Raw genomic sequence first — 27,368 nt, forward strand, 5'->3', positions numbered from 1 at the left:
TTGTCCGGATAGATGCCCAAGAGTGGGATTGCAGGGTCATATGGAAGTTCTATGTATAGATTTCTAAGGTATCTCCAAACTGTTCTCCATAGTGGCTGTACCAGTTTACATTCCCACCAGCAGTGCAGGAGGGTTCCCTCTTCTCCACAGCCCCTCCAGCACTTGTTATTTGTGGATTTATTAATGAGGGCCATTCTGACTGGTGTGAGGTGGTATCTCATGGTAGTTTTGATTTGCATTTCTCTTTTAATCAGCGATGTTGAGCATTTTTTCATGTGTTTGCTGGCCATCTGTATATCTTCTTTGGAGAAATGTCTATTCAGGTCTTTTGCCCATTTTTCCATTGATTGATTGGCTTTTTTGCTGTTGGGTTGTATAAGTTGTTTATATATTTTAGAGATTAAGCCCTTGTCAGTTGCATCATTTGAAACTATTTTCTCCCATTCTGTAAGTTGTCTTTTTGTTTTCTTTTTGGTTTCCTTTGCTGTGCAAAAGCTTTTCAGTTTGATGAGGTCCCATGGGTTTATTTTTGCTCTAATTTCTATTGCTTTGGGAGACTGACCTGAGAAAATGTTCATGATGTTGATGTCAGAGAGTGTTTTGCCTATGTTTTCTTCTAGGAGTTTGATGGTGTCCTGTCATATATTTAAGTCTTTCAGCCATTTTGAGTTTATTTTTGTGCATGGTGTGAGGGTGTGTTCTAGTTTCCTTGCTTTGCATGCAGCTGTCCAGGTTTCCCAGCAATGCTTGCTGAATAGACTTTCCTTTTCCCATTTGATGGTCTTGCCTCCCTTGTCAAAGATTAATTGACCATAGGTGTCAGGGTTTATTTCCAGATTCTCTATTCTGTTCCATTGGTCTGTCTGTCTGTTTTGATACCAGTACCACACTGTTTTGATGACTGTGGCTTTGTAGTAGTTCTTGAAGTCTGGGAGAGTGATGCCTCTTGCTTGGTTTTTGTTTCTCAGGATTGCTTTGGTGATTCTCGGTCTTTTGCTGTTCCATATAAATGTTTGGATTGTTTGTTCTAGTTCTGTGAAAAAGGTCATGGGTAATTTGATAGGGATTGCATTGAATCTGTAGATTGCTTTGGGTAGGATGGCCATTTTCACAATATTGATTTTTCCAATCCAGGAACATGGAATATCTTTCCATTTCTTTACATCTTCTTTGATTTCTTTGATTAAGGTTTTATAGTTCTCGGCATATAGGTCTTTAACCTCCTTGGTCAGGTGTATTCCGAGGTATTTGATTTTGTGAGGTACAATTTTAAAAGGTATCGTATTTTTGTATTCCTTTTCTAATGTTTCATTGCTGGTATACAGAAATGCAACTGACTTCTGAATGTTAATCTTATATCCTGCTACTCTGCTGAATTTATTAATCAGTTCAAGGAGTTTTGGGGTTGAGTCCTTAGGGTTTTCTATGTATAGTATCATGTCATCTGCATACAGTGACAGTTTGATCTCTTCTCTTCCTATATGGATGCCTTTTATTTCTTTTGTTTGTCTAATTGCTGTGGCTAGGCCTTCCAAAACGATGTTGAAGAGCAGTGGTGAGAGTGGGCATCCCTGTCTTGTTCCAGATTTGAGTGAGAAGGCTTTCAGTTTTTCCCCATTGAGGATTATATTTGCTGTGGGTTTATCATAAATGGCTTTGATTATATTCAGGAATGTTCCCTCTATACCCACTTTGGCGAGGGTCTTGATCATGAATGGATGTTGAACTTTGTCAAATGCTTTTTCTGCGTCTATTGAGATGATCATATGATTTTTGGCTTTTTTTTTGTTAATGTGGTGTATGATGCTGATTGATTTGCGTATGTTGAACCATCCTTGTGAACCTGGGATGAACCCAACCTGGTCATGGTGTATAATTTTTTTGATATGTTGTTGGATTCGGTTGGCTAAGATTTTGTTGAGAATTTTTGCATCTATATTCATCAATGATATTGGGCGATAGTTTTCTTTTTTGGTGGTATCTCTGCCTGGTTTTGGAATGAGGATGATGGTGGCCTCATAGAATGTCTTTGGGAGTATTCCTTCTTCTTCAACCTTTTGAAAGAGTTTAAGGAGGATGGGCACCAATTCCTCTTTATGTGTTTGATAAAATTCACCTGTGAAGCCATCTGGTCCTGGACTTTTATTTGTAGGGAGTGATTTTATGACCTCTTCAATTTCATTTCTAGTGATCGGTCTGTTCAGTTGGTCTGTTTCTGCTTGATTCAGTTTTGGCAGGCTGTAAGATTCTAGAAAATTGTCCATTTCTTCCAGATTGTCAAACTTGTTGCCATACAGTTGTTCATAGTAGTCTCTTATGGTTTTTTGTATTTCTGCTGTATCCGTTGTGATTTCTCCTTTTTCATTTATAATTTTGGTTATTTGGGTTCTTTCTCTCCTCTTTTTAGTGAGTCTGGCAGGGGTTTGTCAATTTTGTTCACCTTTTCAAAGAACCAGCTCTTGGTTTTATTAATTTTCTCTATTGTTTTTTGAGTCTCTATTTTATTGATTTCTTCTTTGATCTTTATAATTTCCTTCCTTCTGCTGACTTTAGGACTTTTTTGTTCTTCTTTTTCTAATTCGCTTAGGTGGAGGGTTAAGTTGTCAATTTGGGACCTTTCTTCTTTTTTGAGAAAGGCCTGTATCACTATAAATTTCCCTCTGAGCACTGCTTTCGCAGCATCCCATAGATTTTGAGAGGTTGTGTCTTCATTATCATTTGTTTCAAGGTAGTTTTTAATTTCCTTCTTGATTTCCTCATTGACCCATTGGTTTTTTAGTAGCATGTTGTTTAGTCTCCATGGAGTAGGTTTTTTCTCTTTGCTTTTCCCATGGTTGATTTCTAATTTCATGGCATTGTGGTCAGAGAAGATACTTGAGATAATTTCTACGCTCCTAAATTTATTGAGATTCGCTTTGTGTCCCAATATGTGGTCAATTCTTGAGAATGTTCCATGAGCATTTGAGAAGAATGTGTATTCTGCTTTTTTTTGGATGTAGTGTCCTGAAGATATCAATTAAGTCTAACTTTTCTATTGTTTCCTTTAGGATCTCTGTTGCTTTATTGGTTTTCTGTCTAGAGGATCTGTCCATTGATGTGAGGGGGGTATTTAGGTCTCCTACTATGATTGTATTCTCATCAATATCTCCCTTTATGTCTGTTAATATTTGTTGTATGTATCTGGGTGCTCCTATGTTTGGGGCATATATGTTGATGATAGTAACATCCTCTCCTTGGATGGATCCCTTAATCATTAAATAGTGTCCTTCTTTGTCTTTCTTTATGTCTTTTGTTTTAAAGTCTATTTTGTCTGATATGAGCGTTGCGACTCCTGCTCTTCTGTCATGTCTATTGGCGTGAAATATTTTTCCCCACCCTTTCACTTTCAGTCTATATGTATCTTTTGTCCTAAGGTGAGTTTCTTGTAGGCAGCATATTGAAGGTTTTTGCCTTTTTATCCACTCAGCCACTCTGTGTCTTTTGATTGGGGCATTCAGCCCATTGACATTTAAGGTGATAATTGATAGATGATTATTTATTGCCATTTGAACCTCGTGTTCCAGTTGATTCTATGGTTCTCCATTTTTTTTTTTTTTTTTTGGTTGGATGGTCTCCTGTTATTATCTGCTTGAGTGGTTTTTTTTTTTTTCATTTTTTGCAAATGCAATATTTGGTTTTGGCTTGTGATTGCCCTGTTTTTTAAGTATGCTAACCCCTTCCCATAATTGTGTGTTTTAGCCTGATGGTCCTGTAAGTTCAAACACTTCATTACTATATTAAAATTAAGAAGAGAGACATACATATAAACAAAAAGGGTTATTTACCTCCTGACATCCCTTGCCCACATTTTATGGTTTTGATGACTCTTTTTTATTTTTTTCTTTTTAATTTTATTTTGTTTGAAGCATGTTCATGATTAAATCTGTATGCTGGCTTATTTGAGTGACTTCTCTCTGATTGCAGTTTCCTCAGTCCTAGTTCTTCCTCTTCTTCTTCTTCTTCTTTTTTTTTTTTTCTTTTCTTTTTTCTTCCCTTTCCTTCCTTTCTTTTTGGTTTAGAGAAGCCCTTTCAATATTTCCTTTAACCTGGGTTTTGTGTTGCTGTATTCTTTAAGTTTTTGTTTGTTGGGAAAAATTTTTATTTCCCCTTCTATTTTAAATGATATTCTTGCTGGATAGAGTATTCTAGGTTGCATATTTTTTCCTTTGAGCACTTTAAATATCTCTTGCCATTCCCTCCTGGCCTGTAGTGTTTCTGTAGAGAAATCAGCTGATATTCTTATGGGGGTTCCCTTGTAGGTAACATTCTGTTTTTCTCTTGCTGCCTTTGCATGTATCTTTTTGAATGAATGTTTTGTCTACATATATGACAGGAGTAGGATTGCTGCATCATATGGTAGTTCTCTGCCTAGTTTTCTGAGGTACCTCCATACTGTTTTCCATATTAGTTGTACCAATTTACATTCTCACTAACAGTGCAGGAGGGAACCCTTTTTTCCACACCCTCTCCAGCATTTGTTATTTGTTGATGATGTCAATGATGGCCATTCTGACTGGTGTGAGGTGGTAACTCATTGCAGTTTTGATCTGAATTTCTATAACAATTAGTGGTGCTGAATGTTTTTTTATGTGCCTGTTGGCCATCTGTATGTCTTTTTTGGAGAAATGTCTATTTAGGTCTTCTGCCCATTTTTCCATTGGGTTGGGTTTTTGTTTGTTTGTTTGTTTGTTTGTTTTCTATTGAGTTGTATGAGCTTTTCATATATTTTGGAGACTAGGCTCTTGTCTGTCACATTGTTTGCATAGTTTTGCTCCCATTCTGTTGGTTGTCTTCTCATTTTTTTAATGGTTTCCTTTGCTGTGCAAAGCTGTTGAGTTTAATAGGTCCCATTGGTTTATTTTTGGTTTTATTGCCCTTATTCTAGGAAGTGAATCAAACAAGATGATGCTATGATTTAGGTCAAAGAGTGTTCTCCCTATGTCTACCTCTAGGGGTTTTATAATATCTGGGCTTATATGTAGGTCTTAAATCCATTTTGAGTTTATTTTTGTGTATGGTATTAGAGAGTGTTCTAATTTCATTCTTTTAAATGTAGCTTCCCTGTTTTCCCAGCACCACTTATTGAAGAGACTATCTTTCTTCCACTCTATGTTCTTGCCTCCTTTGTCATAGATTAGTTGACCATAGGTGCTTGGGTTTATTTCTGTGCTTTCTATCCTGTCCCATTGATCTATATTTCTGTTTTTGTGCCAGTACTGTATTGTTTTGATAACCATATCTTTGTGATTTAGTCTGAAGTCAGGGAGCCTGATTCCTCCATTTCTGTTTTTTTTCTTTTTCAGTATGGCTTTGGTTATTTGGGGTCTTTTGTGTTTCCACACAAATTTTAAAATATTTTGTTCTAGTTCTGTAAAGAATGTCCTTGGTAATTTTATAGGGATTGCACTGAATCTGTAGACTGCCTTGGGTAGTACAGTCATTTTGAAAATAAAGATTCTTCCAATCCAAGCATGGTATTTCTTTACATCTATTTGTGTCTTTGATTTCTTTCATCAATATCTTATAGTTTGCAGAGTACAGTTCTTTTGTCTTCTTAGGTAAATTTATTCCTAGGTTTTTTATTCTTTTGATGTAATAGTAAATGGGATGGTTTCCCTAATTTCTCTCTGATCTTTCATTGTTGGTATACAGAAATGCATTGAGAGAAATGATGCTAAATGATAATTTTAATGATGGCAGGAATCTGATGTTCCTGTGACTTGCTTATAATTGCATTCCTAGAACCTAGCAAAGGTCTAGTACATGCTACTAAATATGTTCAATGAATAACCACTGAGTAAGTAAATAAATGTTCTCCTGAAAGTGGAGACTATGTTTTGTTCTTCCTTGGACCCCTCATGGTGTTTTAGACAGTGTCAACATGTAGCACATGCACAAAATCTTTTGTTTATTTACTTGACAAATATATAGTGCTAAATTTTTGTATTAAATACAGTTCCTACCCTTGTATAATTTACAGACTGGCCAGAGAAACAGACAATAAACAAGTAAATAAATAGTCTAAAATAGCCAGGCCTTTATTTTTGCCCCAAGTTAACAGTAATAGTTGTAAGGTAGTAATAATATTTTCAGGTAGTAGTAGCAATAGTGGTAGTAGTAGTGGTAGTAGTAGTAATATTTCTAATAATTACCACTCCTACCATGAACTATGATTTCTCACCTTAGTTACTATTTATAGACTACCAGACACTGAGCATATAACTTGCAATAACTCTTCTAATTCTAATCCAATGCCTGTGAGCATTATCCATCAAGTCAGAAACCTGCTGGCTGCCTCAGCACAATTTCTTAACATCTCTACTTTCCCACCATCTACTGTACATCCAGCCAAGACTGGATTTATTTAAGTCCCTCAAATATTCCACAGTCTCTTGGCTCTGAACCACACATATGTAGACCCACTTCCTGGAAGAGCTCCCCACCCCTTCCTACTCATCAAGCAGAGACATCACTTCCTTTGGTCCTTTCCCAGTTTTCCTTTCTTTGTGCTCCCATAACCATGACCTTCCTCTATAATATCACTCATAGAACCGTAATGGCTATTTATTGTTCTATATTTCCTGTTAAGAGTATAAAACCTATGAGGTCAGATACCACATTTATTTTGTACACCACTGTATTCTGCTTATAAGGACACTGGAATCCCCTTAATCATTTCTGGATTTCCCTTCTTTGCATTCTGTACCCTTGTTTCTAACAACAAGTATCTGTAGGCCTCTTTGGAGAACTAACCCTAAGCAAGTGGAGTCATTTTGTTTGCACAGAGGAAGACCTGGAAGGGTCTGGAGTTTATGTTCACCCTTCATCTATGGGACGCCCTTAACCATGGACTGATTGGCACTAGAGTGTGCACTTTTTTGACATAAGTTGGAACAAATACTGGGATATGACTTAGATTCTGGGTTCCCCTGTAGTATCACTACTCACCGAAATCACACCTTGCTTGGCTCCTTCCCCTGTCATTTCCATCATTCTGTGATAGGTATCTTCTGGAAGCATTCCTCTATAAATCGCTTTCATGCAAATTTGTATCTCAGGGTCTACTTCTAGCAACCCCAACCTTACCAGACATTCCCTGAAAAAAATAATAAAGTGTCTGTTATGGAGCAAAATCCAGTGAACATTTGTAAATGTAATTAATCGCTAGTGATAGACTCTAACAAGTTAGGAATATTCCTCTCCATTCCACAGATGAGGAAACTAAAATTAAGAGTGTTTGTGGGAGTTCCTATTGTAGCTCGCCAGCTTAAAGACCAGTGTTGTCTCTGCAAGGATGCAGGTTTGATCCCTGGCCTGGTTCATTGGGTTAAGGATCCAGCGCAGCCACAAGCTGTATTATAGGTCACAGATGTGGCTGGCATTGGGTGTTGAAGTGGCTGTGGTGTAGGCAACAGCTGCAGCTCCAATTTGATCCCTGGACTAGGAACTTTCATACTTCCATTTGCTGCAGGAATGTCCATAAAAAGAAGAAAAAAAAATGAGTGTTAGCTCTAACTTACATAATTAGAACTCCAGAGAGCCTAAAGCCAATCCCAGTTCCATCTACAGCTGAAAACTATGCTTTTCGACAACACTATGTTTCTCCCAGCCATAGTTCCATGCTTTAGGAAACAGAAGGGGATGCCACACCCTTTGAGTTTCTTCTGGTACTAAATTTCCTCTTAGCAGTAGCTTCTCCTAGAATCAACAGCCACTCAACAAAGAATCCTCACAGCCCTGGGAAGATATACTGCTCCAACCTGATTTATCAGATGACATTTCTGGAGTTCAATCTTGTTATCAACTATTAGGAAATATTCAAAGTGTCAAAGCCAAATAGAGATCTATTCCCTAACACAGCACAAGGAGAGGAAAATCTGCAGAAGTGTTCCACAGTATTAGGCATTGCCAAGGAGAGGGAGATAAAAAGTAATAGGCTAATTTTCATTAAGTGATTGCTCTCATAAAGTAAAAGAGAACTTGTCCTTACCAGGACATTAACCCTGCATTGCTCAGACAATTAAGGAAAGTCATAAATTAATCCATAATCACAAACTGAAAATAAAATTTATCTTGGCACAGAGGGTAAGGAAAGGAGAAAGTTATCTTAGAGAGGATGGTTCATCAGTTCTATTCTATTAGGCAACCCATAACCCTCATGTCTTTATCCTTATAAGTCTCTTCTTCTTATCCCCATCATCTCACTTCATCCTTTGTCCTCTTTTCCCTCACTGCTCATCTGCACCTTAACAATTCCACCCCAAATCCTCAGATCTCAAGACTTAAAAATGAAAACTGAGAAAACTTTTCCAGCCACTCTGAAAGAATACAGAATTCTTTAATACTAAAGTTCATTCAAAGAATATACCTGTTTTGCTAAAGACTACAGATATTCTTCATGAGTAGACAGAAATGAAACTTGGAAAATTAAAATAATACCGTGGTTATGAGATTATAGGTTGGTATCCTTGATTCTGTTTTTATTTTTATTATTATTGTTAATTAAAGTATTTAAGCAATAGATACCTATTTGGAAAGAGAACAAGAGAGGCAAGAAGTCAGAAGCGAGAAAGTACTAGTCACCTACACTGTGCTAATCATCATAAATATATTTTTTGAATCTTAATTATAAATCTATCATATCAAATAGGTATTGTTGTCCCTACTTTACAGATGTTAAAAGTGAGCACAATGTCTTATTTATCTTTATCTTTGGTACCAGCTCTGTTTCCAAAGACTAACTTTTGACTTTGAGATGAGGAATGACAAAGGAGGAGAGATGGGTGATAGACACAAGAGGCTTAGAAAACATTTAAGTAAAGCTCCTGCTGCTCCATAGCCCTCTAATATATAATGTTGTAAATAAGATCATTTATGAATCCCTTTTGGATGATAATGCTTATCTTATAGAGTTGGAGAGGAAGCAAGTGAAGAGAGTGGGACAGGAGAGTTAGGGTATTAGGCATTAATAAATGTTTAATATTTGTTTAATATTAACAGAAATATTAACAGATATGATTGTCCTTTATTCTTCTGCCAGTCAGTCTGAATGCACTGCCTCAAGAGAAGGGTGTCACAGCCTAAGGGTAAGCCAAATTTTTGGTACTTGAGATTCAAAATCCTAGGTCTTAGGAAACAATAAGAATTCAGAAATTTGGGAGAATATGAGTTAAGCTTTTGCACCTCCTCTGGACTAGCAGAAAGAGAAGAGGACAGAGGACAGGATGAGTTAGAGAAGTTTTTGTGACCATGTAGATGTGTATGGAGCATCCAGAGACTGCCATGTAGATGGTAGCACTGGCTTCCAACATGCTGCTGGAGCCTCCAACATCTCTAACCCCAGGTCCTTCACTGGCAACCACACCTGCCTTATTCCACAGAAAATTCTACACTTAAGAGTCAACACTGCAGAAGACTTGGAGGCTGAGAAAGGACAAGATAGAAAATAGGATGAGTGGCAGGAAAGGCCAATGGCTGGCAGTGTTTCTTGCCACCACTCCATCTGGTCCCCTCTGGATCCTTAGAGAATAGGCAGATGCAGAGCACCAGCAACATTCCCCAAACCAGGCCTTTGATGCAAACACAGTTTTTCAAAACTAAATGGGATTCTTACTGAACTTGCCACTTCTAGTATTTCTGAACCAGCTACTTACAGACAAAGTAGGAAGATTGTATGAAGAGAACAAGGTGGCTCTAAAGTGTTTCTACCTTCCCAGAAAGCTGCATAAAATATAAGAGCATCTCTGTATATTTTCAGGGAAATTTTCAGTAGAAGATTTGATATTACATTTCTGCACTGAGTCAAAGTCTTTGGATTTCTCTTTAACAAAAATACTAATGTTCGAGTTGACCTGGGTTGTTTATTATTTATAAAGAGCAGCCATCACTTATTTTAAGCATTTTAAGAACACTAAATATTCCTTTATTTTTTTGACAAATATCAAGCTGAAAGAAGAAGGGAGTAATACATACCTTTTGCTGGTGCTTGTACAGCCTAGTAAATAACATATATTTTAAGAGATCATATAAAGACCTTAGCATATTGCCTGGCACATGGTGACTGATCATTACTGGTTGCCAACAGTATCTGGAACTTATAAAAAATATCATGATACATACAAATGGTATCTTGATGGAAACATTATTAACATGTCTCAAAAAATTGATAGTTTGCCTAAAAATCTACTTTTACAAAAACGTAAGGATAAAGTTACTCTTTACAGCATTATTAGAATGGCAAAAAATTAGAATTAAACTATATGTCTATCACTAGATTCTAGTCGAATAAACTAGGTTGCTTCTACACAGCCATTCAAAAAGATGAAGAAGATCTCTATGAACTGACATGGATATATTATTAAAGAGCAAAGTGTAAAAAAGTGTATGTATAGTACACGACCTTCTGTATATGAAAAAAGAGGAAATATATCTATATCAATCAATCATCCATCTATATCTATCTATTCTTATTTTTGCAAACAGAAACCAGGAGAATGCATCATAAAATAATGAAAATAGTAGCTATAGGGATAAGCGGAATATAGTAAATAGAGTAGGGATGGGAAGGAGAGCTCTTTGAGTATATCTTCTTAAACAGGTTTGATTTGGGGGAAAACATTCTAAAAGAAAATTAGCTTTGATTTTTCAAAAATGCCAAGAAAGACCAAAAAATACAGTAATTTTTCTAGATTAAAGGATAATAAAGAGACATGACAACTAAATACAATGTATGATCTTCTATAGGATCCTATGTCAAAAAATCTCTATGAATCTATATAGATCATATTTATATATCTGCATAACTCATCTCTCTATCAAACAGCACAATATGAACAATTGGTAAATATGACCGTAACTTTGCAAAACTACTAACTCATCATAGTTTGAATCTGCAATTGTCTTTTATAGCTTTAATTAGCAACTTTCTTAAGAACAAGATTAGACATATTACGAGCTATTTGTATGTCCTTTCTTATTCATATTATTTACCTATTTTTGTTTTGGACATTCCTGATCTTTATCTTACTGATTCATAGGAGACTTTCATATAATAAGAAAATAAGCCATTTGTTGTGTAAATTATAGACGTATTCCCCAGTTTTTCTTTTAATTTTTTATGGGGCTTTATCCAGGTAGATTTTTCTTTTTTAATTTACTATAGTCAATAGTTATCAATCATTCCTTTTTGTTACAGTGTTTGCATTATACTTACACAGGCCAGTCTTACTCAAGATAGCACGTATGTTTTCTTCTAGTATTTTGTGGTTTCATTTATGTACATATACATAATTAAATATTTTAATGTATAAATAAATATTTAAATAATCTAAAATTTATGTAAGTTTAAGTGAGGCAGGAATAAGACTTATTTTTTTCTCCAGATGAATATCCAATTGTTTCAAGACTGTGTTAAATAATTTATTTTTCCTCATTACTAAATTCTTACATGTATTCATGTCAATTTCTTATGTACTATCTCTTTTAATCCTTAAAAGGTATTGCAAGATAGGTATTGTTACAGGTAAAACTACTTGAAGCAGAGAAACCTTGTTATCTCAGAGTAGAAAAACACAACAATAGAATGAATATGAGGACTTCAAGAAAATTTAAGATCATGGCAAATGCATTTGTATTAGATAAAAGCTTCATAAATTAATAAATTTCACTGTATTTATTATAGCACTAGCCAAAAGAAATAATAAATGCAGTAAATGCCTTGTTAAAAAATACCATGTTATCGGCTGAATTATTAGTGAGCAGTGACCCTAATTAACAAGGTAATAAGCTTGCTGACTTGCTGATGATGCAGTTTTTCAGGAGTCATCTCTGCCAGGTAAGTCTTCCCAGAATGATAAGAAAATGTATTATACTTGGAAGGATGGGGGAAAATAGGGATTTGACAATTGATCGGGACTCGGAAAGGTTGTTCCATTTCCTAGACCTCCTGGGAGCCCACCTACCTCCTATCCCTCATTTGAGAAGAAAGAAGAAAAAGACCTGCCCTTGTTGGCTGTGACCATGAGTTATATCTTTGAGAAAGAATTGATCTTGGGATCCTCTGCTGCTTATTCTCTCTAACCTCTTTCTTGCTTTAGGCTGTAGCTCTCAGGTACCCAGGAGGTTGCTGATTATCCAGATTTCTCCCTAGAATGTCAGTGTTTATGATAGTGTGGCCACAGTATTTTGGAATCAAACTTCCTCAAGCAGCAGCAAGATGGAGGCTTTAGCTTTGTATAATTACTGAAAGCCTGAATGATCCACCAGTGTTCTTCCAGTTTTCATTTTCCTAGGTTTATGTTAGGGAAAAGAGGTCAGGGAGGGTCAACTCCATCCACATTGCTGATCTAACACTGAACAATGATTTGAATAGGTGAGGCCAGAAGACTTAGCCCTGATATAAATGTGAATAAAAAGGCAAATGATATGGTCTTTGAGGTTAGTAATAAAAAGCAAATATACTCAGACCCTTTTACTTATATTTTTAATAGAGCAGTGGTCTGGGGAAAGCAACATATAAATTCATGTCTGAATCAAAAAAAAAAAAAGAGTAACTGCTGACAAGCAATTATAATAGTAATTCAAAAAAGAATCTCTTTGCTACTCCAAAATTTTAATTAAGAAGTATGTTCTAACAAGTCTGATATAGGCTCAGATTCAAACTGGTTCATCAATCCATGAGTCAATATTTATCAGAGACTCCAACAAAATAAAACATCAAATCGGAGAGTCCCTTCAGAGAATAATTTGATATTCTCATTTTCCCCTGGTTTATTAATTTAGGAAAACATAAGGTATGACTATAAAGTAATGATACTGATTGCACTCATTACACATGAAAATCAACCTTGCCATTTATGTCATTTAAGTCACTCATATAATTTGAAACCTTGTCATTTTTATAAATTGGGACACTTTGAGGGGAAAAAAGAAAAATTTTGTTTTAGGTATCTCTTAAATAACATTGAGGTTGATTGAATTTGCCATTCGTTTAAATCAGTAAATTGGGTTTGATTTTAGTTTTAGAGTTTTATGAATTCAAGTGCTTGAAATGTATCAAGGCTCTGCAATGGGCAATTTGTTGTGATGTGGTCTGTGCATGAGAGTGTGTGTGTGTATGTGTGTTGGTATGATGAAAGTAAGGCTTCAGGAAGATATAAAAGAGAGAGAGACTCTTAAAAGATCTAATTGGGAGTTCCCTTGTGGCACAGGTTAAGGATCTGGTGGTGTCACTGCAGAGGCTCAGGTCACTGCTGTGGCTCAGGTTTGATCCCTGGCCCAGGAATTTCGACATGCCACATGCATGGCCAAAATAATTAAATTAAAAGATCTAATTGAACATGCAATAACAAATGACCTCATCATTTACAGCTGTGTGACCTTGGGCAAGTTCCTTAACTTCTCTCTGCCCATTTCTTCATCGACAAAATGGGGATAGAAATAGAACTTACTTTATATGCATAGTGTGAAGATTAAAATGAAGGCATGTATGTATGTATGTTCTATGCACAGTCAATGTTGATTTGTAACAATGATGGTGGTAACACAATAATATTGCAGAGGGATATTTTTTGTAACAACTGTGGTCCATAAAAGTGATCTTGACTTGGCCAATGTCAGTGGGGAAGAGAAGCCTATAAAAAACCCAGTCTCCTTACATGGCCTCATTTGCTTAATTACGGGGGAGTGAAAGAGATTTTGCACTTTACAGTGAGTCGCCAAAAAAAAAAAAAAAAAAAAATCAGTGAATGAATACTGTCAAAGCAGTTTGAGGCATGTAAAGGGGAGACATTAAGTAAAGTCAGTCACCAGTCAACAGTATTTATTGATTTACTTCTGTGTGAAGAGCATTGTATTATGTGCTGAATGGGAATGCTGTATTCTTATTCTTCAAGGCATAGAAGTTGACCTGGTATAGGTTGACCTGAATTTTTCTTTAAAAGCTTTCTCCAGATGGCTGCTTAAGCAGTTGTTAATCAAAAGAGAGAACTCTATCCCCAGCACCCTTCATTCCTACAATTTCATTGACACTCACAGGTGTGCCCCTAAGATGTTGCAGACCCTGTTCATTGCACTCACAACACAGGCTGCCCCTAAACTCTCGATCCCAAAGTATAGGCTAGGAAACTATGTTCTATAATATAAAGAAAATCTGCATATTAAACAACAAAAATAGAGCTCTCATTGTTTTCCTACACGTTTTCAAATTTATTAACCCTAAAACTTGAGTATTAAATTGCATCCAATTTTCCTATATTGTATTCTTATTTCTCCTTACAAATTGTAGCAAAATCTCTAAGAAACATTTTGATTTACAACATGAGAGCTGCAATGATTTCTGCCTGTGCTTTGTCTCCACAATAGATCTCTTGTGTTATCAGAGAGAGAGAAAGGATAGATTTGGCATTACAGCAGGCTTCAGGCACCCATGCATCAGTGCAGCATATATACTTCAAAGGGTACTAGCCCGCAACCCAGAAAGGTCCCCAAATGATCCCTGGCCAACTTCTCTATAGATGTTTTAGTTTGGTTGGTTTTCACTTTTTACTCCCACCTCTTCCCTACTTAACATCCTCCTTTATTTCAAATCACATTATTTACAAGTAACTATCCATCCGTCTTTCCTCTGAATTTCTTTTGGAAATTAAGGGGGGAAATCACAACAGTCATTTCCAGCAGGTAGACTCCTTAGTCTTGACTTCTTAATTTACTTCATAAATGTGCTCTGAATAAACTTATTTTGGAGGTATTTTGCTGTCTATGCATGTGTGTTTGTGGGTATCTGTCTGGGGAGGAAGTCCATGATACTTTGAGCTGAAAGAGAAATGACAATTAAGAGAGATTTTCAAGGTAGGATTTTCTATCAACTGACTAAATTCTTTGAATGGTCAGGCATATCAAAACATCAAGACAGGAGTTCCCATTGTGGCGCAGCGGAAATGAGCCTGACTAGGAACCATGAGGTTGCGGGTTTGATCCCTTGCTTTGCTCAGTGAGTTAAGGATCTAGCATTGCTGTGAGCTGTGGTGTAGGTCTCAGAGGTGGCTCGGATCCTACATTGCTGTGGCTATGGTGTAGGCTGGCAGCTATAGCTCCAATTTGATCCCTAGCCTTGGAACCTCCATATGCTGCAGGTGCAGCCCTAAAAAGCAAAAAGAAAATTCAAGACAAGCAAATAGCCTCCTCTCAGTTCTCTTTTTCAGGTCTAGCTAAGCTATCTGATTAAAAAAAAAAAAAAAAAACTATAGAACTTGAATGTTTAATCTCTTCTAATATTCTTAAATTTTTATCTAAGCCTAGATGTTGAAAGAAGCAAGAACCTAGGTTTTTACATATAAGATGGCTGGCAGAAAAGTCCCCAATGCTAGACTTTTTAGGCTGCCAGCAGCACAAGTAAATGGAATCAGAGATACATACATACATACATACATACATACATTTTTACATGGATACAAACATACACAAATACGTACATTAAATACATAGATATAGATAGCTATGGATAGATGTTTGCATAAATATACACATGGATAGATACATACATTCAGAGATATACACATACATAAATATGTACATACTTACATACATATATACACAGAGAGACAAACAAAAACAAAACAGAAAATGAAATCAAGTGATTATTATAAAAGGTAGAATATTTCCACTTTTAAAAGGAAAATGCAAGATAAAACTCTCATTATTACAAATATATTTACTCTATGTTTTATAGTTTTGTTGCTATACTTCAGCCTCTCCCAAAAGAAATGTTATTCAAGAGTTAATAAACAGTGGAGGGACAAATATACCTATAGGAAGCAGTCTATGAATACATAGTTTTATATAATTTTTCTTTGAAATCTTATATTTTTATTGTCTATTATTCATTTTTCTATTAGATTAATCCCTGTTGCCCAAGAGCAGTTAGTATTCATGCCAGAAGATGGGGGAAATCCTTCTCTTATCTCCACTAGATCTCAGAAGTCTTTCTGGAAGAGGAGGGTTTTCTCACACAACATTTCAAAGCAAAGAGTTTCAGGGGAAGAAAGGAAAGGGAACTTGTTTAAACCAACCTGGAGAAAAAAAACAGACTCTTCACTCAATTCTCTAAAAAATGCTAGTCTATAAGGATCTTTTTTCCTCTCCTTCATAAGAAGGACATTTATCCTAAAACATATATGCTGTTTATGCAATAATCTCAAGAACAATAATAATAAAATGTACACTAATTAATATTACTCATTGTCCTCAAATTTTGGGCTGAAAATCAAGCAGACAAATTTTTACCATTTACAGAAATGGAACTTTAAGAAAACTGCCACATTAATAAAATAGGGATGCCTTAGGCTCTCCAACTCTATTTTATTCACTTCATTGTCTATAACATGCTCATCTTAGAAATCTGAAGATGGTGAGATACATCCCCCATTCCTTACTTTTAGCATTTAAAAATCTTCACATATATGTGCTCTTCCTCCACCCCTGCCCCCTATGATTCAGTCACTTCATATTGTAATACGTTGGTGATTATTGATTTGGGGTTAAGGCTAGAGTCAGTACAACTGTGTGAGCATTCGCTGCCTTCAGTTCGATGGTATGCTGCTGCCTGCCCACTCCGTATTGACAGGCATCCTCTTACTTTCAGATTGGTGTTCGTTTGCTGATGAACACACAGGAAGGGGATCATGACCTTTTCTCTTATCTGGACAGCTCTTCGCTTCACAAACATTTTTTTGCTGCAGGGTGTTATTAACAACAGGGTGATAGAACAAAGAAATGAAGAGACGGAAAGCACATTGATGTATGAAATTTTCTTTATGAGGACACCCTCAGGGCCCAAGGGAGGTGTCTAATTATACAGGTGTTACCTTTATCCTTAGAATAACAAATTTTACACACACATGCATACACACACATATACACACATGTTCTAGTGAGGTCATGATTTGAAAATTAAGGGTTACTCATTTCCCTTATTTACAAGACTTTGCAACTCTACTTTCCCTGTAAACAGGTTTATATAAATAGAAAGGAAACCCAAAGTAATTGAGTTTATTATACAGTAGTCAGGAGTTAAGATAAGACATGTTATAATTAGATGCAGCATGTTGATAATTAAAATTTAATGAGCTCGTGTTTCCTATATCTGAAGGGTGTGTAAATTCAATTCTGTGGGATTATTTAGGGCAAAGGTGTTAGAAACAGGCAAATTATAACTAGTCTGGGTTTGCAACCCTCCTTGCCTCACAAGCCTTGTATCTGAAATTTAAGAGCCCTCAAAGGATAGAGAATCCAGACATTTTTAGATGAAATCTCATCTTTGGTTTCTAACAGACTTATTTTCTACTTACCGTGCAGCTCTAAAAGGAAAAATTTGAAATTAAATGTGTAAAGAAAATCTTGAAAAAATATTCTACCTTTCCTTTGCGGTGGGTGAAATTCAAACTAAAATTTCCCAGATTACTGGATGAATGCTGGAGTTATTTATCTTAGGCCAACATCCTCAATGATAAGAAGGTAAAATGAAGAGATTTGAAATAGCCACAAAGAAAACTATAGAGCAAGAACCTATGGGACTAAACCATGTTGACAGTAGAAAGCAACGCTGAGATATTTTCAACATTATATAACTGTGACAACACTAATTATTCCAAACTGGTCATTTCCATTGACTTTGTTTCCCCCTCTGAATAACTAAATCCCCCCTTGCTATCAAATCCCAAATCCTAATACAAAGTTGTGATAATGTGAAAATCACCAAAACCTTGTTTTTAAAAAAATCTTTAAGCTACAGAAGTATAAAATATTCTGAAAACACTAACTTCTTTTATTTTATCTTGTTCCCTTAAGTAAAACATGTACAATTGGGTTACATTTTTTCCTCACATTTTAAGGTAAAATCCCCTATGACTTGAAAATATACACCAATGGTCCAGCAAGAGTTGGCCAATAAATATAAATTAGTAAAGAAATAAAAATTTGAAATTCTGATTATTATTATTTTGCAGCTGCATACTGCATTTCATCAAAGCACCCCAACCACTGTGTAAGTATTAAAGCACTAACTCTTTTAATTCTGTGTAAGATAGGAGTTCCCGTCTTGGCACAGTGGAAACGAATCCAACTAGGAACAATGAGGTTGTGGGATCAGTGAGTTAAGGATCCGGCATTGCTGTGAGCTATGGTGGAGGTCACAGACGCGGCTCGGATCTGGCATTGCTGTGGCTCTGGCATAGGCTGGCAGCAACAGCTCTGATTAGACCCCTAGCCTGGGAACCTCCGTCCGCTGCAGGTGTGGCCCTAAAAAGACAAAAGACAAAAAAAAAAAAATTCAGTGGAAGATAATTTTTTTTCCCCCTCTGGAAAGGGTGGATCATCTTTGCAGATAAAATGAGAGAAAAAGAATTCCCAGGGCTGTGTTGGCCCTCAAGTCATGCCACTGTGGTTTCTGATATAGCATCTGCAACCCCTGTTCAGGAGCAAAGGCACAAACAGAAATATAGAAGTATAAAGCAAAAAGGGTGAACCTATTTATGATCCCAATTCACTTATTACTAACCTGTAAGTGAAGAGAAGAACAGCTATTCCCTTCGAGTCTGGCATTCGGTTAACGGGAATTTTTTTTTTTTTTTTTTTGGTCTTTTTGCCTTTTCTAGGGCCGCTTTTGTGGTATATGGAGGCTCCCAGGCTAGGGGTCTAGTTGGAGCTGTAGCCACTGGCCTACACCACAGCCACAGCAATGTGGGATCCGAGCCACGTCTGCAACCTACACCATAGCTCACGGCAACGCCAGATCCTTAACCCACTGAGGAAGGCCAGGAATCAAACCTGCAATCTCATGGTTCCTAGTCAGATTCATTAACCACCGAGCCATGACGGGAACTGCGGTTAACGGAAATTTTCTATTCACAGTTATCCACATATTTCTACTACAGCAATGAGCATTGCTCAAAATTATGACCCTAAAGCATAATTCTGACACCCTTCTGAATCAGTGAAACACAACCAATATTACATTCATCAGTGTGTCCATGTATCATTAATTTCACTGTTTAAAATTCTTACTGAACTGGTCTCAAGTGAGATGCCTGGATACCGATCATTAACTAGAGACTCTCATTAATGAAAAAAACCCTACCATTTTTCTGATTATGCTAAATAAAGATATGGCACAAGCCAATTGAAATGAAGAAGAAAAAGGCTAAATCACAACCTGGTTGTATCAGGAAGACACTTTTTTTTTTTTGATGAATTAACCATTTTTAAGGCCATAAAGACCTACTACCCAAAGACAGAAAATTCAAGGACTGGACCTTGTGAATAAAATATAGTCCATACAAAGTCCCAATAGGTACTCTAAATAAACCTATATTGGCTGTGATGCATCTAATTAGAGCCCTTCATTAGCCATATATTTTTAAATGTTGTTTTTATGACTATATCCTCATTTTGTTTATATGATTATATAGAGGGTTGAATGGTATCTTCTAAATTCCTGTCTAGACAGAGTCTCCAAATGTGACCTTACTTGGAAATAGAGTCTTTAAAAATATATTAAGATGAGGTCATATCTGATTAGGGTAGGCCCTAAATTCAGTGACTGATGACCTTATTAAAAGCAGAGAAGACAAAGAAAGATGCATGGAGAGGAAAATTCCAAGTGAAAACAGAGGCAGAGATTGAAAGGATGCATCTACAATCCAAGGAAGACCAAGGATCCTGGAAACTAGGATAGAGACATGGGACAGTTTCTCTCTCAGAACCTCCAAATGTAACCAACCCAGCTGACACTGATCTTAGACTTGCGACCTCCTGAATTGTGAAAGAATAAGTTTTTGTTAAGCCACCCAGTCTACCACAATTTTGTTACAGCAGCCTTAGGAAATTCATACATACTATATCCTCATTATTATTGTCATCATAAAAGCTAATACTCATTGGGCCCTCTGTGCCAGTCTATGCTTTTTGAATAGAATCTCACTGAATCCATATAATAACCTACAGAGAAATATGAGGTTATTTTTGTTCCCATTTTTTGAGGAAACTGACCCTTAATGACATCAATGTTTCCACAAAAAAAAAAGAAAGAAGACTCTGAACCCAATTCTTTCTAATACCAGTATTCCTCTAGCAAGTATCACTCACAGATTTTCACAAGAATAATATAAAATCTGAACAGATTTAGCCTGGAGTCCATATAAATGCAACCCAATCTCCTTTACCTTTTACATCTATGGCCATGATACAGCACAATCATAACTAAAGTTTAAAATGATGAGCCAAAGGTGCTGCAGGACCTCAGTTATCAAAATTACCCCTCTAATGTATTTCATGAGGCACAGAGGTAGATATTCTGGCAAACTTTCTTACAAGATATGAAACAAAAGGGATTTTCTGCTTAACAGTTTACCAGAAGACTATATCCTTATGCTTAGAATTTTATTATATTTACAGGACCAGTTCTTTTCTCCAGGGGATTTGGGCAAGCCATTTTGCATACTGAAGGATAAAAGACCCTTCTACTGCTTGCTCTTTTCAGATGCCATGATACAATGTACCACTGTTATTTTTATGCATAGGATTAGCAGCACAGCCCTATAGGGGCATTATGCTGTCATTTCTAAGATTTTCATTTCACTAACCTTGAACTAACCTAATGTGTCTTTTTCTGGCAGCCATTCAGTTCACTTCAGCTAAAAGTAGCTTTTAGAGAAATGGAAGATAGAAACATTTGTTTAACATTCAACAAACATTTATTGAGCAGCTATTACATATAAACCTGATTACAGTTTAGGATTCTTGATATATATATATATATATATATATATATATATATATATATATATATGATACATGTAGAAACAAAATCCATGCAAAGAAACATATTACATGTATTCAGAGGAGGCTGTAGAGTAGAGGTGAGCATGAAAAGCTTCCTAGAAGAAGGATAATTAAGAGCTTAGTCTTTGAGACTGTACATGGCTTGGCCATGTGTGAGACATGGAGAAAGCTAGCAGTGAAAGGATAAAAGCCTAAGACTAGGGGAAAGGGTCACTCCCTATAATGAAGGGAACAGTGAATTTATGATGCACTGGACAATGAGCTCCTTGAACACAGAAATGTGGCTTTGATAAATTCTGTGTCATCAGAGCCTGGCACAAAGTAGCTGCTCAAAATACACATACACACAATATGAACCAATGAATAAATAAATGAAAATTTTGTGTCACAGAAAGAAAAGTATATGGAAGTTCCATCACTCTTTCAAAAACTAAAGGAGGAAACAGTAGCTTTTGGAATCAAGGTAAAACACCAGCCCCTAGCACCATTTAAGACTCCATGGAAGGCCAGTAGAAAGCTCCATATCCTCTTTCTCATCAGTTCATTCTCAAAGGCTTGCCAGCCAAATGAGAGCTTCTCCCTGAGATAATTCAGAGGCCAGAGGCCAGAGGGAAGTGGAGAAAGGCTGCAGTTATCTGGATAATGAGGTCACAGAAAACACAAGGTAAGAAGGAGCATGAGGTCAGACTTGTGTGGAAAATTGCCTGGCTGTAGAAATCTGACCTGGTCAAAAAGGAAGCAGGATAGAACTTTTAAGTCAGTTTCCAAGAACAAATCTATTTTTAGGCAAACCTTTCTTGTAGCAACAGACCTCCAAGTACAGGGAGGTACTCAGAATTCTTCAAACAAATTAAATACAGCTTTCTAAGGTTTATACCATTTCACAATGTTTTCACCTTCTATTGGGAACAGACAATACTCTCAATGTAGGCAGAAAAATGCTTAATCCTGTATTCATGAGAGTGAAGGGCAATAATTAATGAGAATAAATAAGAATATTCTCTGTTGGGGGAAACTTCAATGTCTTGTCCTATAAAAGCCAAATCAGAATGACCTAGCTCATTTACTCACTTGGGTTAACCTCCAGCTCATATCCAAACTGTATGACTGCCCATATTACAGCACTCATATTAGCTGCTTCCAGGGAGTTTCTGGGCAGTAAGTTCCTGAATCACCTGGCAATTGGTCAAGAAATCTCATGCAAGTCTGATGCCATTTCAAACTCAAAAAACGGAAGCAGAATAGATTGAGAAACAATAGAGACACTAGTGCTCTATCCAGGACCAGGCACCATGTAGTCCACAGACAACATGAGCCAGGATATGCAAAGGGTCTGAGGAAAATGTGAATGCCCTAGACCACCAGAAGGGACCTGTGTCTCAATGATCTATCATGCAAGAAAAAAAAATGTTCTCCTAATCTGAAATTAAGATACGTGTGAGCAGGGCACAGACCAGGAGCCAAGAGTCCTGTTAGTCTTCGAGCTTTTGCTCCTTGGAAAATGGCTCTGCCATTTCTCAGTAGATGGAAGCTAAGGAAATCAGCATTTTCTATTTGCTAGGCAACCTCCATGCTTTATTCTCTTTAATCACTCCACCATGTATAAAACTGAGATAATGATCCTCCTTCTGCTTATTTCTCAGGGAGTTTCTGAAACTTTAAAGGAGATTTGCAAATCTGAAAAGAGCATATATATGGTCTTTGGGGGATATTTTTGTTTATCTAGACTGAGTAATTTTGTAATAAAGACAGAAGTGTCCTCCCAGAAAATTCTAACTCATTTCTAAGTAAAACAAAACCACGGGATCATTCCCACTATCATCTTTTCTAGTGGGGAATAATAAAGGCTTAAAGCATCAGCTTGTATAAATGGGACAGACTCAATTCACCATTATAGACATGTACGTGTACTGGAAAAGTGAATGCAATATTAGAGAACAGAATGTGGCTCATTTCTTCCTTCCCTCTTTTTTTCCTCTGTCCTTTTCCCCTTTCTTTTTTCCCTATAATCACCAGAGTGGCCCAAGTCTCCTGGTCTTAGACCTAGTCTCCTAGTCTCAATTTCAATAAGGTAAATCTGAACTCTTAAAGTGATGATATCAAGCACAATGCCAAGTATGTTACATACGTTCTCTTGTTTATCCCCCCAACAGCTTTGTGAAGTAGTCACTATTATCCCCATTTTACAGATGAGGAAAATGTGACAAAGAGATATTAAGAAACTTGCTTAAGGGAGTTCCCTTCATGGCACAGTGTTTCCACCAGTGAATCCAATTAGTACCCATGATGATGCAGGTTCAATCCCTGGCCTCACTCAGTGGGTTAAAGATCCGGTGTTGCCATGAACTGTGGTACAGTTCACAGATACGGCTCAGATCCTGCACTGCCGTGGCTGTGGAATAGGCTAGCAGCTGTAGCTCTGATTCAACCTCTAGCTTGGGAACTTAATATGCCTCAGGGGTGGCCTTAAAAAAAGCAAAAAAAAAAAAAAAAGAGAGAGAGAGAGAAAGAAACTTGCCCAAGACCACAGAGCTACTACATGCCAGAGTAGGAATTTAAATCTAGGCCAATGTGAATAAAAATCTGTGTTCTCATTCTTTGTACCACACTACATACACAGAGCTAAGCTTACATTTCTTCCTTTTTTTTTTTTTTCTGTCTTTTGTCCTTTTAGGGATGCACCCACAGCATATGGAGGTTCCCAGGATAGGTGTCTAATCAGAAGTGTTACTGCAGGCCTACACCAGAGATACAGCAACCCCAGATCTGAGCATCTGCCACCTAAACCACAGCTCACAGAAATGCTGGATCCTTAACCCACTGAGCTAGGCCAGGGATTGAACCCACAAACCTCATGGTTCCTAGTCAGATTCGTTTCCACTGCACCACACCAGGAACTCCTAAGCTTATATTTCTATGTTGATAAAACTACAACCCAAAGTGCCAGGTAACTTATCAGGAAGAGCTGTGGCCATATTTGGCTGCATTAGCTATGCACAACACGTCCTAGATTTCCTTCAGAACCATCAGAGCTGGAATCTGAGGTTGACTCCTAAAATCACACTTGTGTCTTCTTTGACACACAAAAAAAACTGTCCATAAAGAGTACAAGGGAGGGGTAGGAAGACAGCTCTATGTGCATTTCTAGCAGTACTCCAGCCTTGACCTTAACTCTAATTGTGCCATGTTTCTTCCCCCTGTTTTCTACACTGTACAGAGGTTGCACATGAGCTATTCCTTTCTCTTTTGGAATCCCCTTTGTTAAGAAACTGAAGAAATGGCTAAAGCCCAAGGGAAAATGGAAAAACACACGAACAATAAAAATGAGACACCCCCTGGAGGCAACAGAGCCTGTTTGGGAAGGTATGGTTTACTTCATACTGGGCCAACCCATGTTCTGGGCGCTGCTCCGCCCATATTACAGACGAGTTCCAATACCTGCTTTCCCAACATTGCTACCCTCCTAAGCCTCCTGGGACAGGTGCTCCATGACTTGCATGGACCTTATATTGGCCCAAATTTGTCACTTCCCTCCTTGCCAAGCCAACATGATCCTATATTCCCTATAACCTGTTCATTATAGGGAACATGAATGATACAAAGAATAAGAAGACAAATATTTCTCCCAGCCTGCCTAACTCTACTACTCTCTTTAGCTCTATTTCATTATCCAAAATCATTTAACCTACCTGAGTTGAGTTTCTTCATCTGAGAAATGGGTGCAATATTACCTGCCATGATTATTTCTCAGAATTATTGTGAAGGCTCTTAATAATAGTAAAGGAGTTTTTATATAAGGTATTATGACTTGAAGTAAAAGCAGCTTTCCACAACTTTCTAGTTGTCTCAAATCAATCACTTTAATTCCTAGATATTGTTAATTTCAAAAAATCATTCCAAAAGCATGATACAGCCACAACACTTTCCCAAAGGATATATATATGTTTATACTATGAGTCAAATTGATCCAAACAAGAGCCACATGTAACCAAGAGGATCATCTGCTTGACTGACACGAAAAATCTTTTGCTTCTACACCATATTGAGCTTAAATAAGTTTTCCCTAAATATGCAAGTCTCTAAAAATGGCCAAGAAACTACAGCATTTAAATTAAGTTTCATGATAAAATATTGGGTTAAGGTTTTGATATTCATGTGACATTTTTAATAACTGAGGCTATTTAAGGGATTTACAATAATTTTCCTAAAGACTTAAAAAGAAGAACATAAAAATACAGAACCACATGACAACTTTACAAGTATGGACCACATGCACCTAAAATTTACCCCCAAAGGACTAGTTAACAAAAAATCTTGCCATAAAGGAGGAAGCTTACACCACAAAGGCCCAACAGTAGCAAGCGAGCTTTAGATTCAAGTCTAATGACTTATTCCTTAAAGTAATATATGTGTCATTGGCATGAATTTTCCATGCTGATAAAAGAAATGTCATATCAATTTATTTTTCTAAATCAAATCTCAGATCTGGCTTTAAGCTCCTATTTTCTACAGTGCAGAGAAATTCAACTTCAGTCATTACTGGTATTCTTTTTTCAGTTCCTCTATGGGATTAGAGAAGAACATTGTACTTTCATGGTACCAGAGAACAGTGGCAGAGGTTCTACTCCCGGCCTATGATCATCATCCCTGAGGTTTCATTGTCCAAGACCATGTAGGACATTTAACAACAGTAAGCTTAGCTTCTCCTGTGCCAGTGAGGGCACCCAAATAACCCACCATGAAAGGGTAATAATCACCCATATTCTGCCTACTCCCAACATCAAAGTAGCACACATGGGAAAGCCTGCCCAGCCTGGGGTGCTATATGGAACTAGCATGTGACTCCTTGCTGCTCACCCCACTCCACCCCCAAACACACCCTGGTTAAATCATTTCTTTCCCTCTCTCTTAGAGCTCTTCCTCTTCTATGACAATCTAACTTCACCAGCAAGAAAAGCCTTGACAACTGCAATACAAGACTGGGTGGTACTCTTCCTTGAGTCTTCTCCAACAGTGCGAATGAAATAGAAATTAATATTACTATCAAGTTGTCATGTATGTAAATCACCTAGCCCAGAGTGCGGTACATCAAAAAAAATCCATTTCATTGGGAGTACCTATCAGGCTCAGCAGAAATAAATCCGACTAGTATTGATGAGGATGCAGGTTCAATCCCTGGCCTCAATCAGTGGGTTAAGGATCTGGCACTGCCGTAAGCTATGGTGGTGTAGGTTGTAGACATGGCTTAGATCCCGAGTTGCTGTGGCTGTGGCAAAGGTCAGCAGCTGTAGCTCTGATTCAGTCCCTAGCCTGGGAACTTCCATAGGCCACAGGTGCTGCCCTAAAAACCAACAACAACAAAAAAATTCACTTTATTAACTATTTTACCAAGTGCTACATGGTTCTGGCACTGGAACTAAGACCCAAAGTCTGATGGGAGAACAAATATGAGAATAAATACAACTTAAGTGATATTAAAAATAACAGATAGCCTGTAAGATTCAGACACCAACCACTTAGCAAAGGCTGGTCATGGCTTTGTGTGCCAGAGATTCCTACCCCTGCTGTGTAAGTCTTAACTGCTAAGTAGCAGGAACTTAAAAAGGCTTATAGGAAGGGTGGTATAGGACAATGGGGAGAAATCTGGTGGTCCAGGATGTAAATGTTTACCAACCAGAACATAAATAGTTCAATATTATAGCAACTGCATAGCCATGCCAATGGCCATCATCTCAGTATCATTTCTGATAAATAACAAAAGTATCATTGCAATGTCAGAGGGTGCTGGGAGTGTTCAGATTACCTGTTTAGAACAGCTTTTAGGAGTTCCTGCTGTGCCGTAACAGTATCAGTGGTGTCTCTGTAGCGCTGTGATGCAGGATCCATCCCCGACTCAGCACAGTGGGTTAAGGATTTGGCATTGCCTCTGTGGCATAAATTGCAAATGGTCCACGAGAGATGGTCAAATATGAAGAAAAAAAAAAGAAGAAGAAAAGATTTTGATCTAAGACCTTGTCAGCCAGACAAGTTCAGAGAAGGTAAGGTTTTCAGGGAAAAGGATAAGTTTGGGCACAACTACAGAGGCATAAGAGACCAAGGAAAAAATTGAGAAAGGGAGATTGACTTTTATTATTATTAATAATAAATGAATAACTATTACCATTATTATCACTAGAAAGACAAATTATCACCCTTAAATAGGTGAGTGGTTGTTTTCCAAAAGTCCAAACTGGTCATATTATTGAGGCATTGGGCATTCCCCCATCTCTGCTCTTACAGTGGCCTGCATCCTCAGCCCCACTACGTACAACCCCTGGGTGAGTTCTCTATTACTCCCATGTGGCAAGGTATACAGGCCCCTCTCCTTCAATAGCTTGCATCAGAGGAGCTTTGACAAACAAAACCAAGTCTTTCTGAGACAGCTTTATAAATCAGAACCTACAGATGAGCTGGCCTCAAAGAAAAATGACTCAGGGGTTGCCAACCTAGAGAAG

The 27,368-nt window shown here is 37.2% G+C and overlaps 1 protein-coding gene across 1 annotated transcript in view; it reads right to left on the reverse strand.

Annotated features, from left to right (window-relative positions):
• The window catches only part of LOC110261071 (uncharacterized), an 856,894-nt gene that overhangs the window by 677,318 nt on the left and 152,208 nt on the right, over positions 1-27,368 (reverse strand). The window contains exon 3 of the mRNA XM_084969796.1: positions 26,678-26,800. Coding sequence (XP_084825922.1) covers positions 26,678-26,760 — 83 coding nt within the window. The 5' untranslated portion in view covers positions 26,761-26,800. The remainder of the gene's footprint in view (positions 1-26,677; positions 26,801-27,368) is intronic.

The sequence above is a fragment of the Sus scrofa genome, chromosome 1 (genome assembly GCF_054392235.1).
Source record: "Sus scrofa isolate SSC_HxYL_T2T_F1_AM1 chromosome 1, Sscrofa_HxYL_maternal_Yorkshire_Landrace_v2.0, whole genome shotgun sequence".
In the NCBI taxonomy this organism is placed as follows: domain Eukaryota; kingdom Metazoa; phylum Chordata; class Mammalia; order Artiodactyla; family Suidae; genus Sus; species Sus scrofa.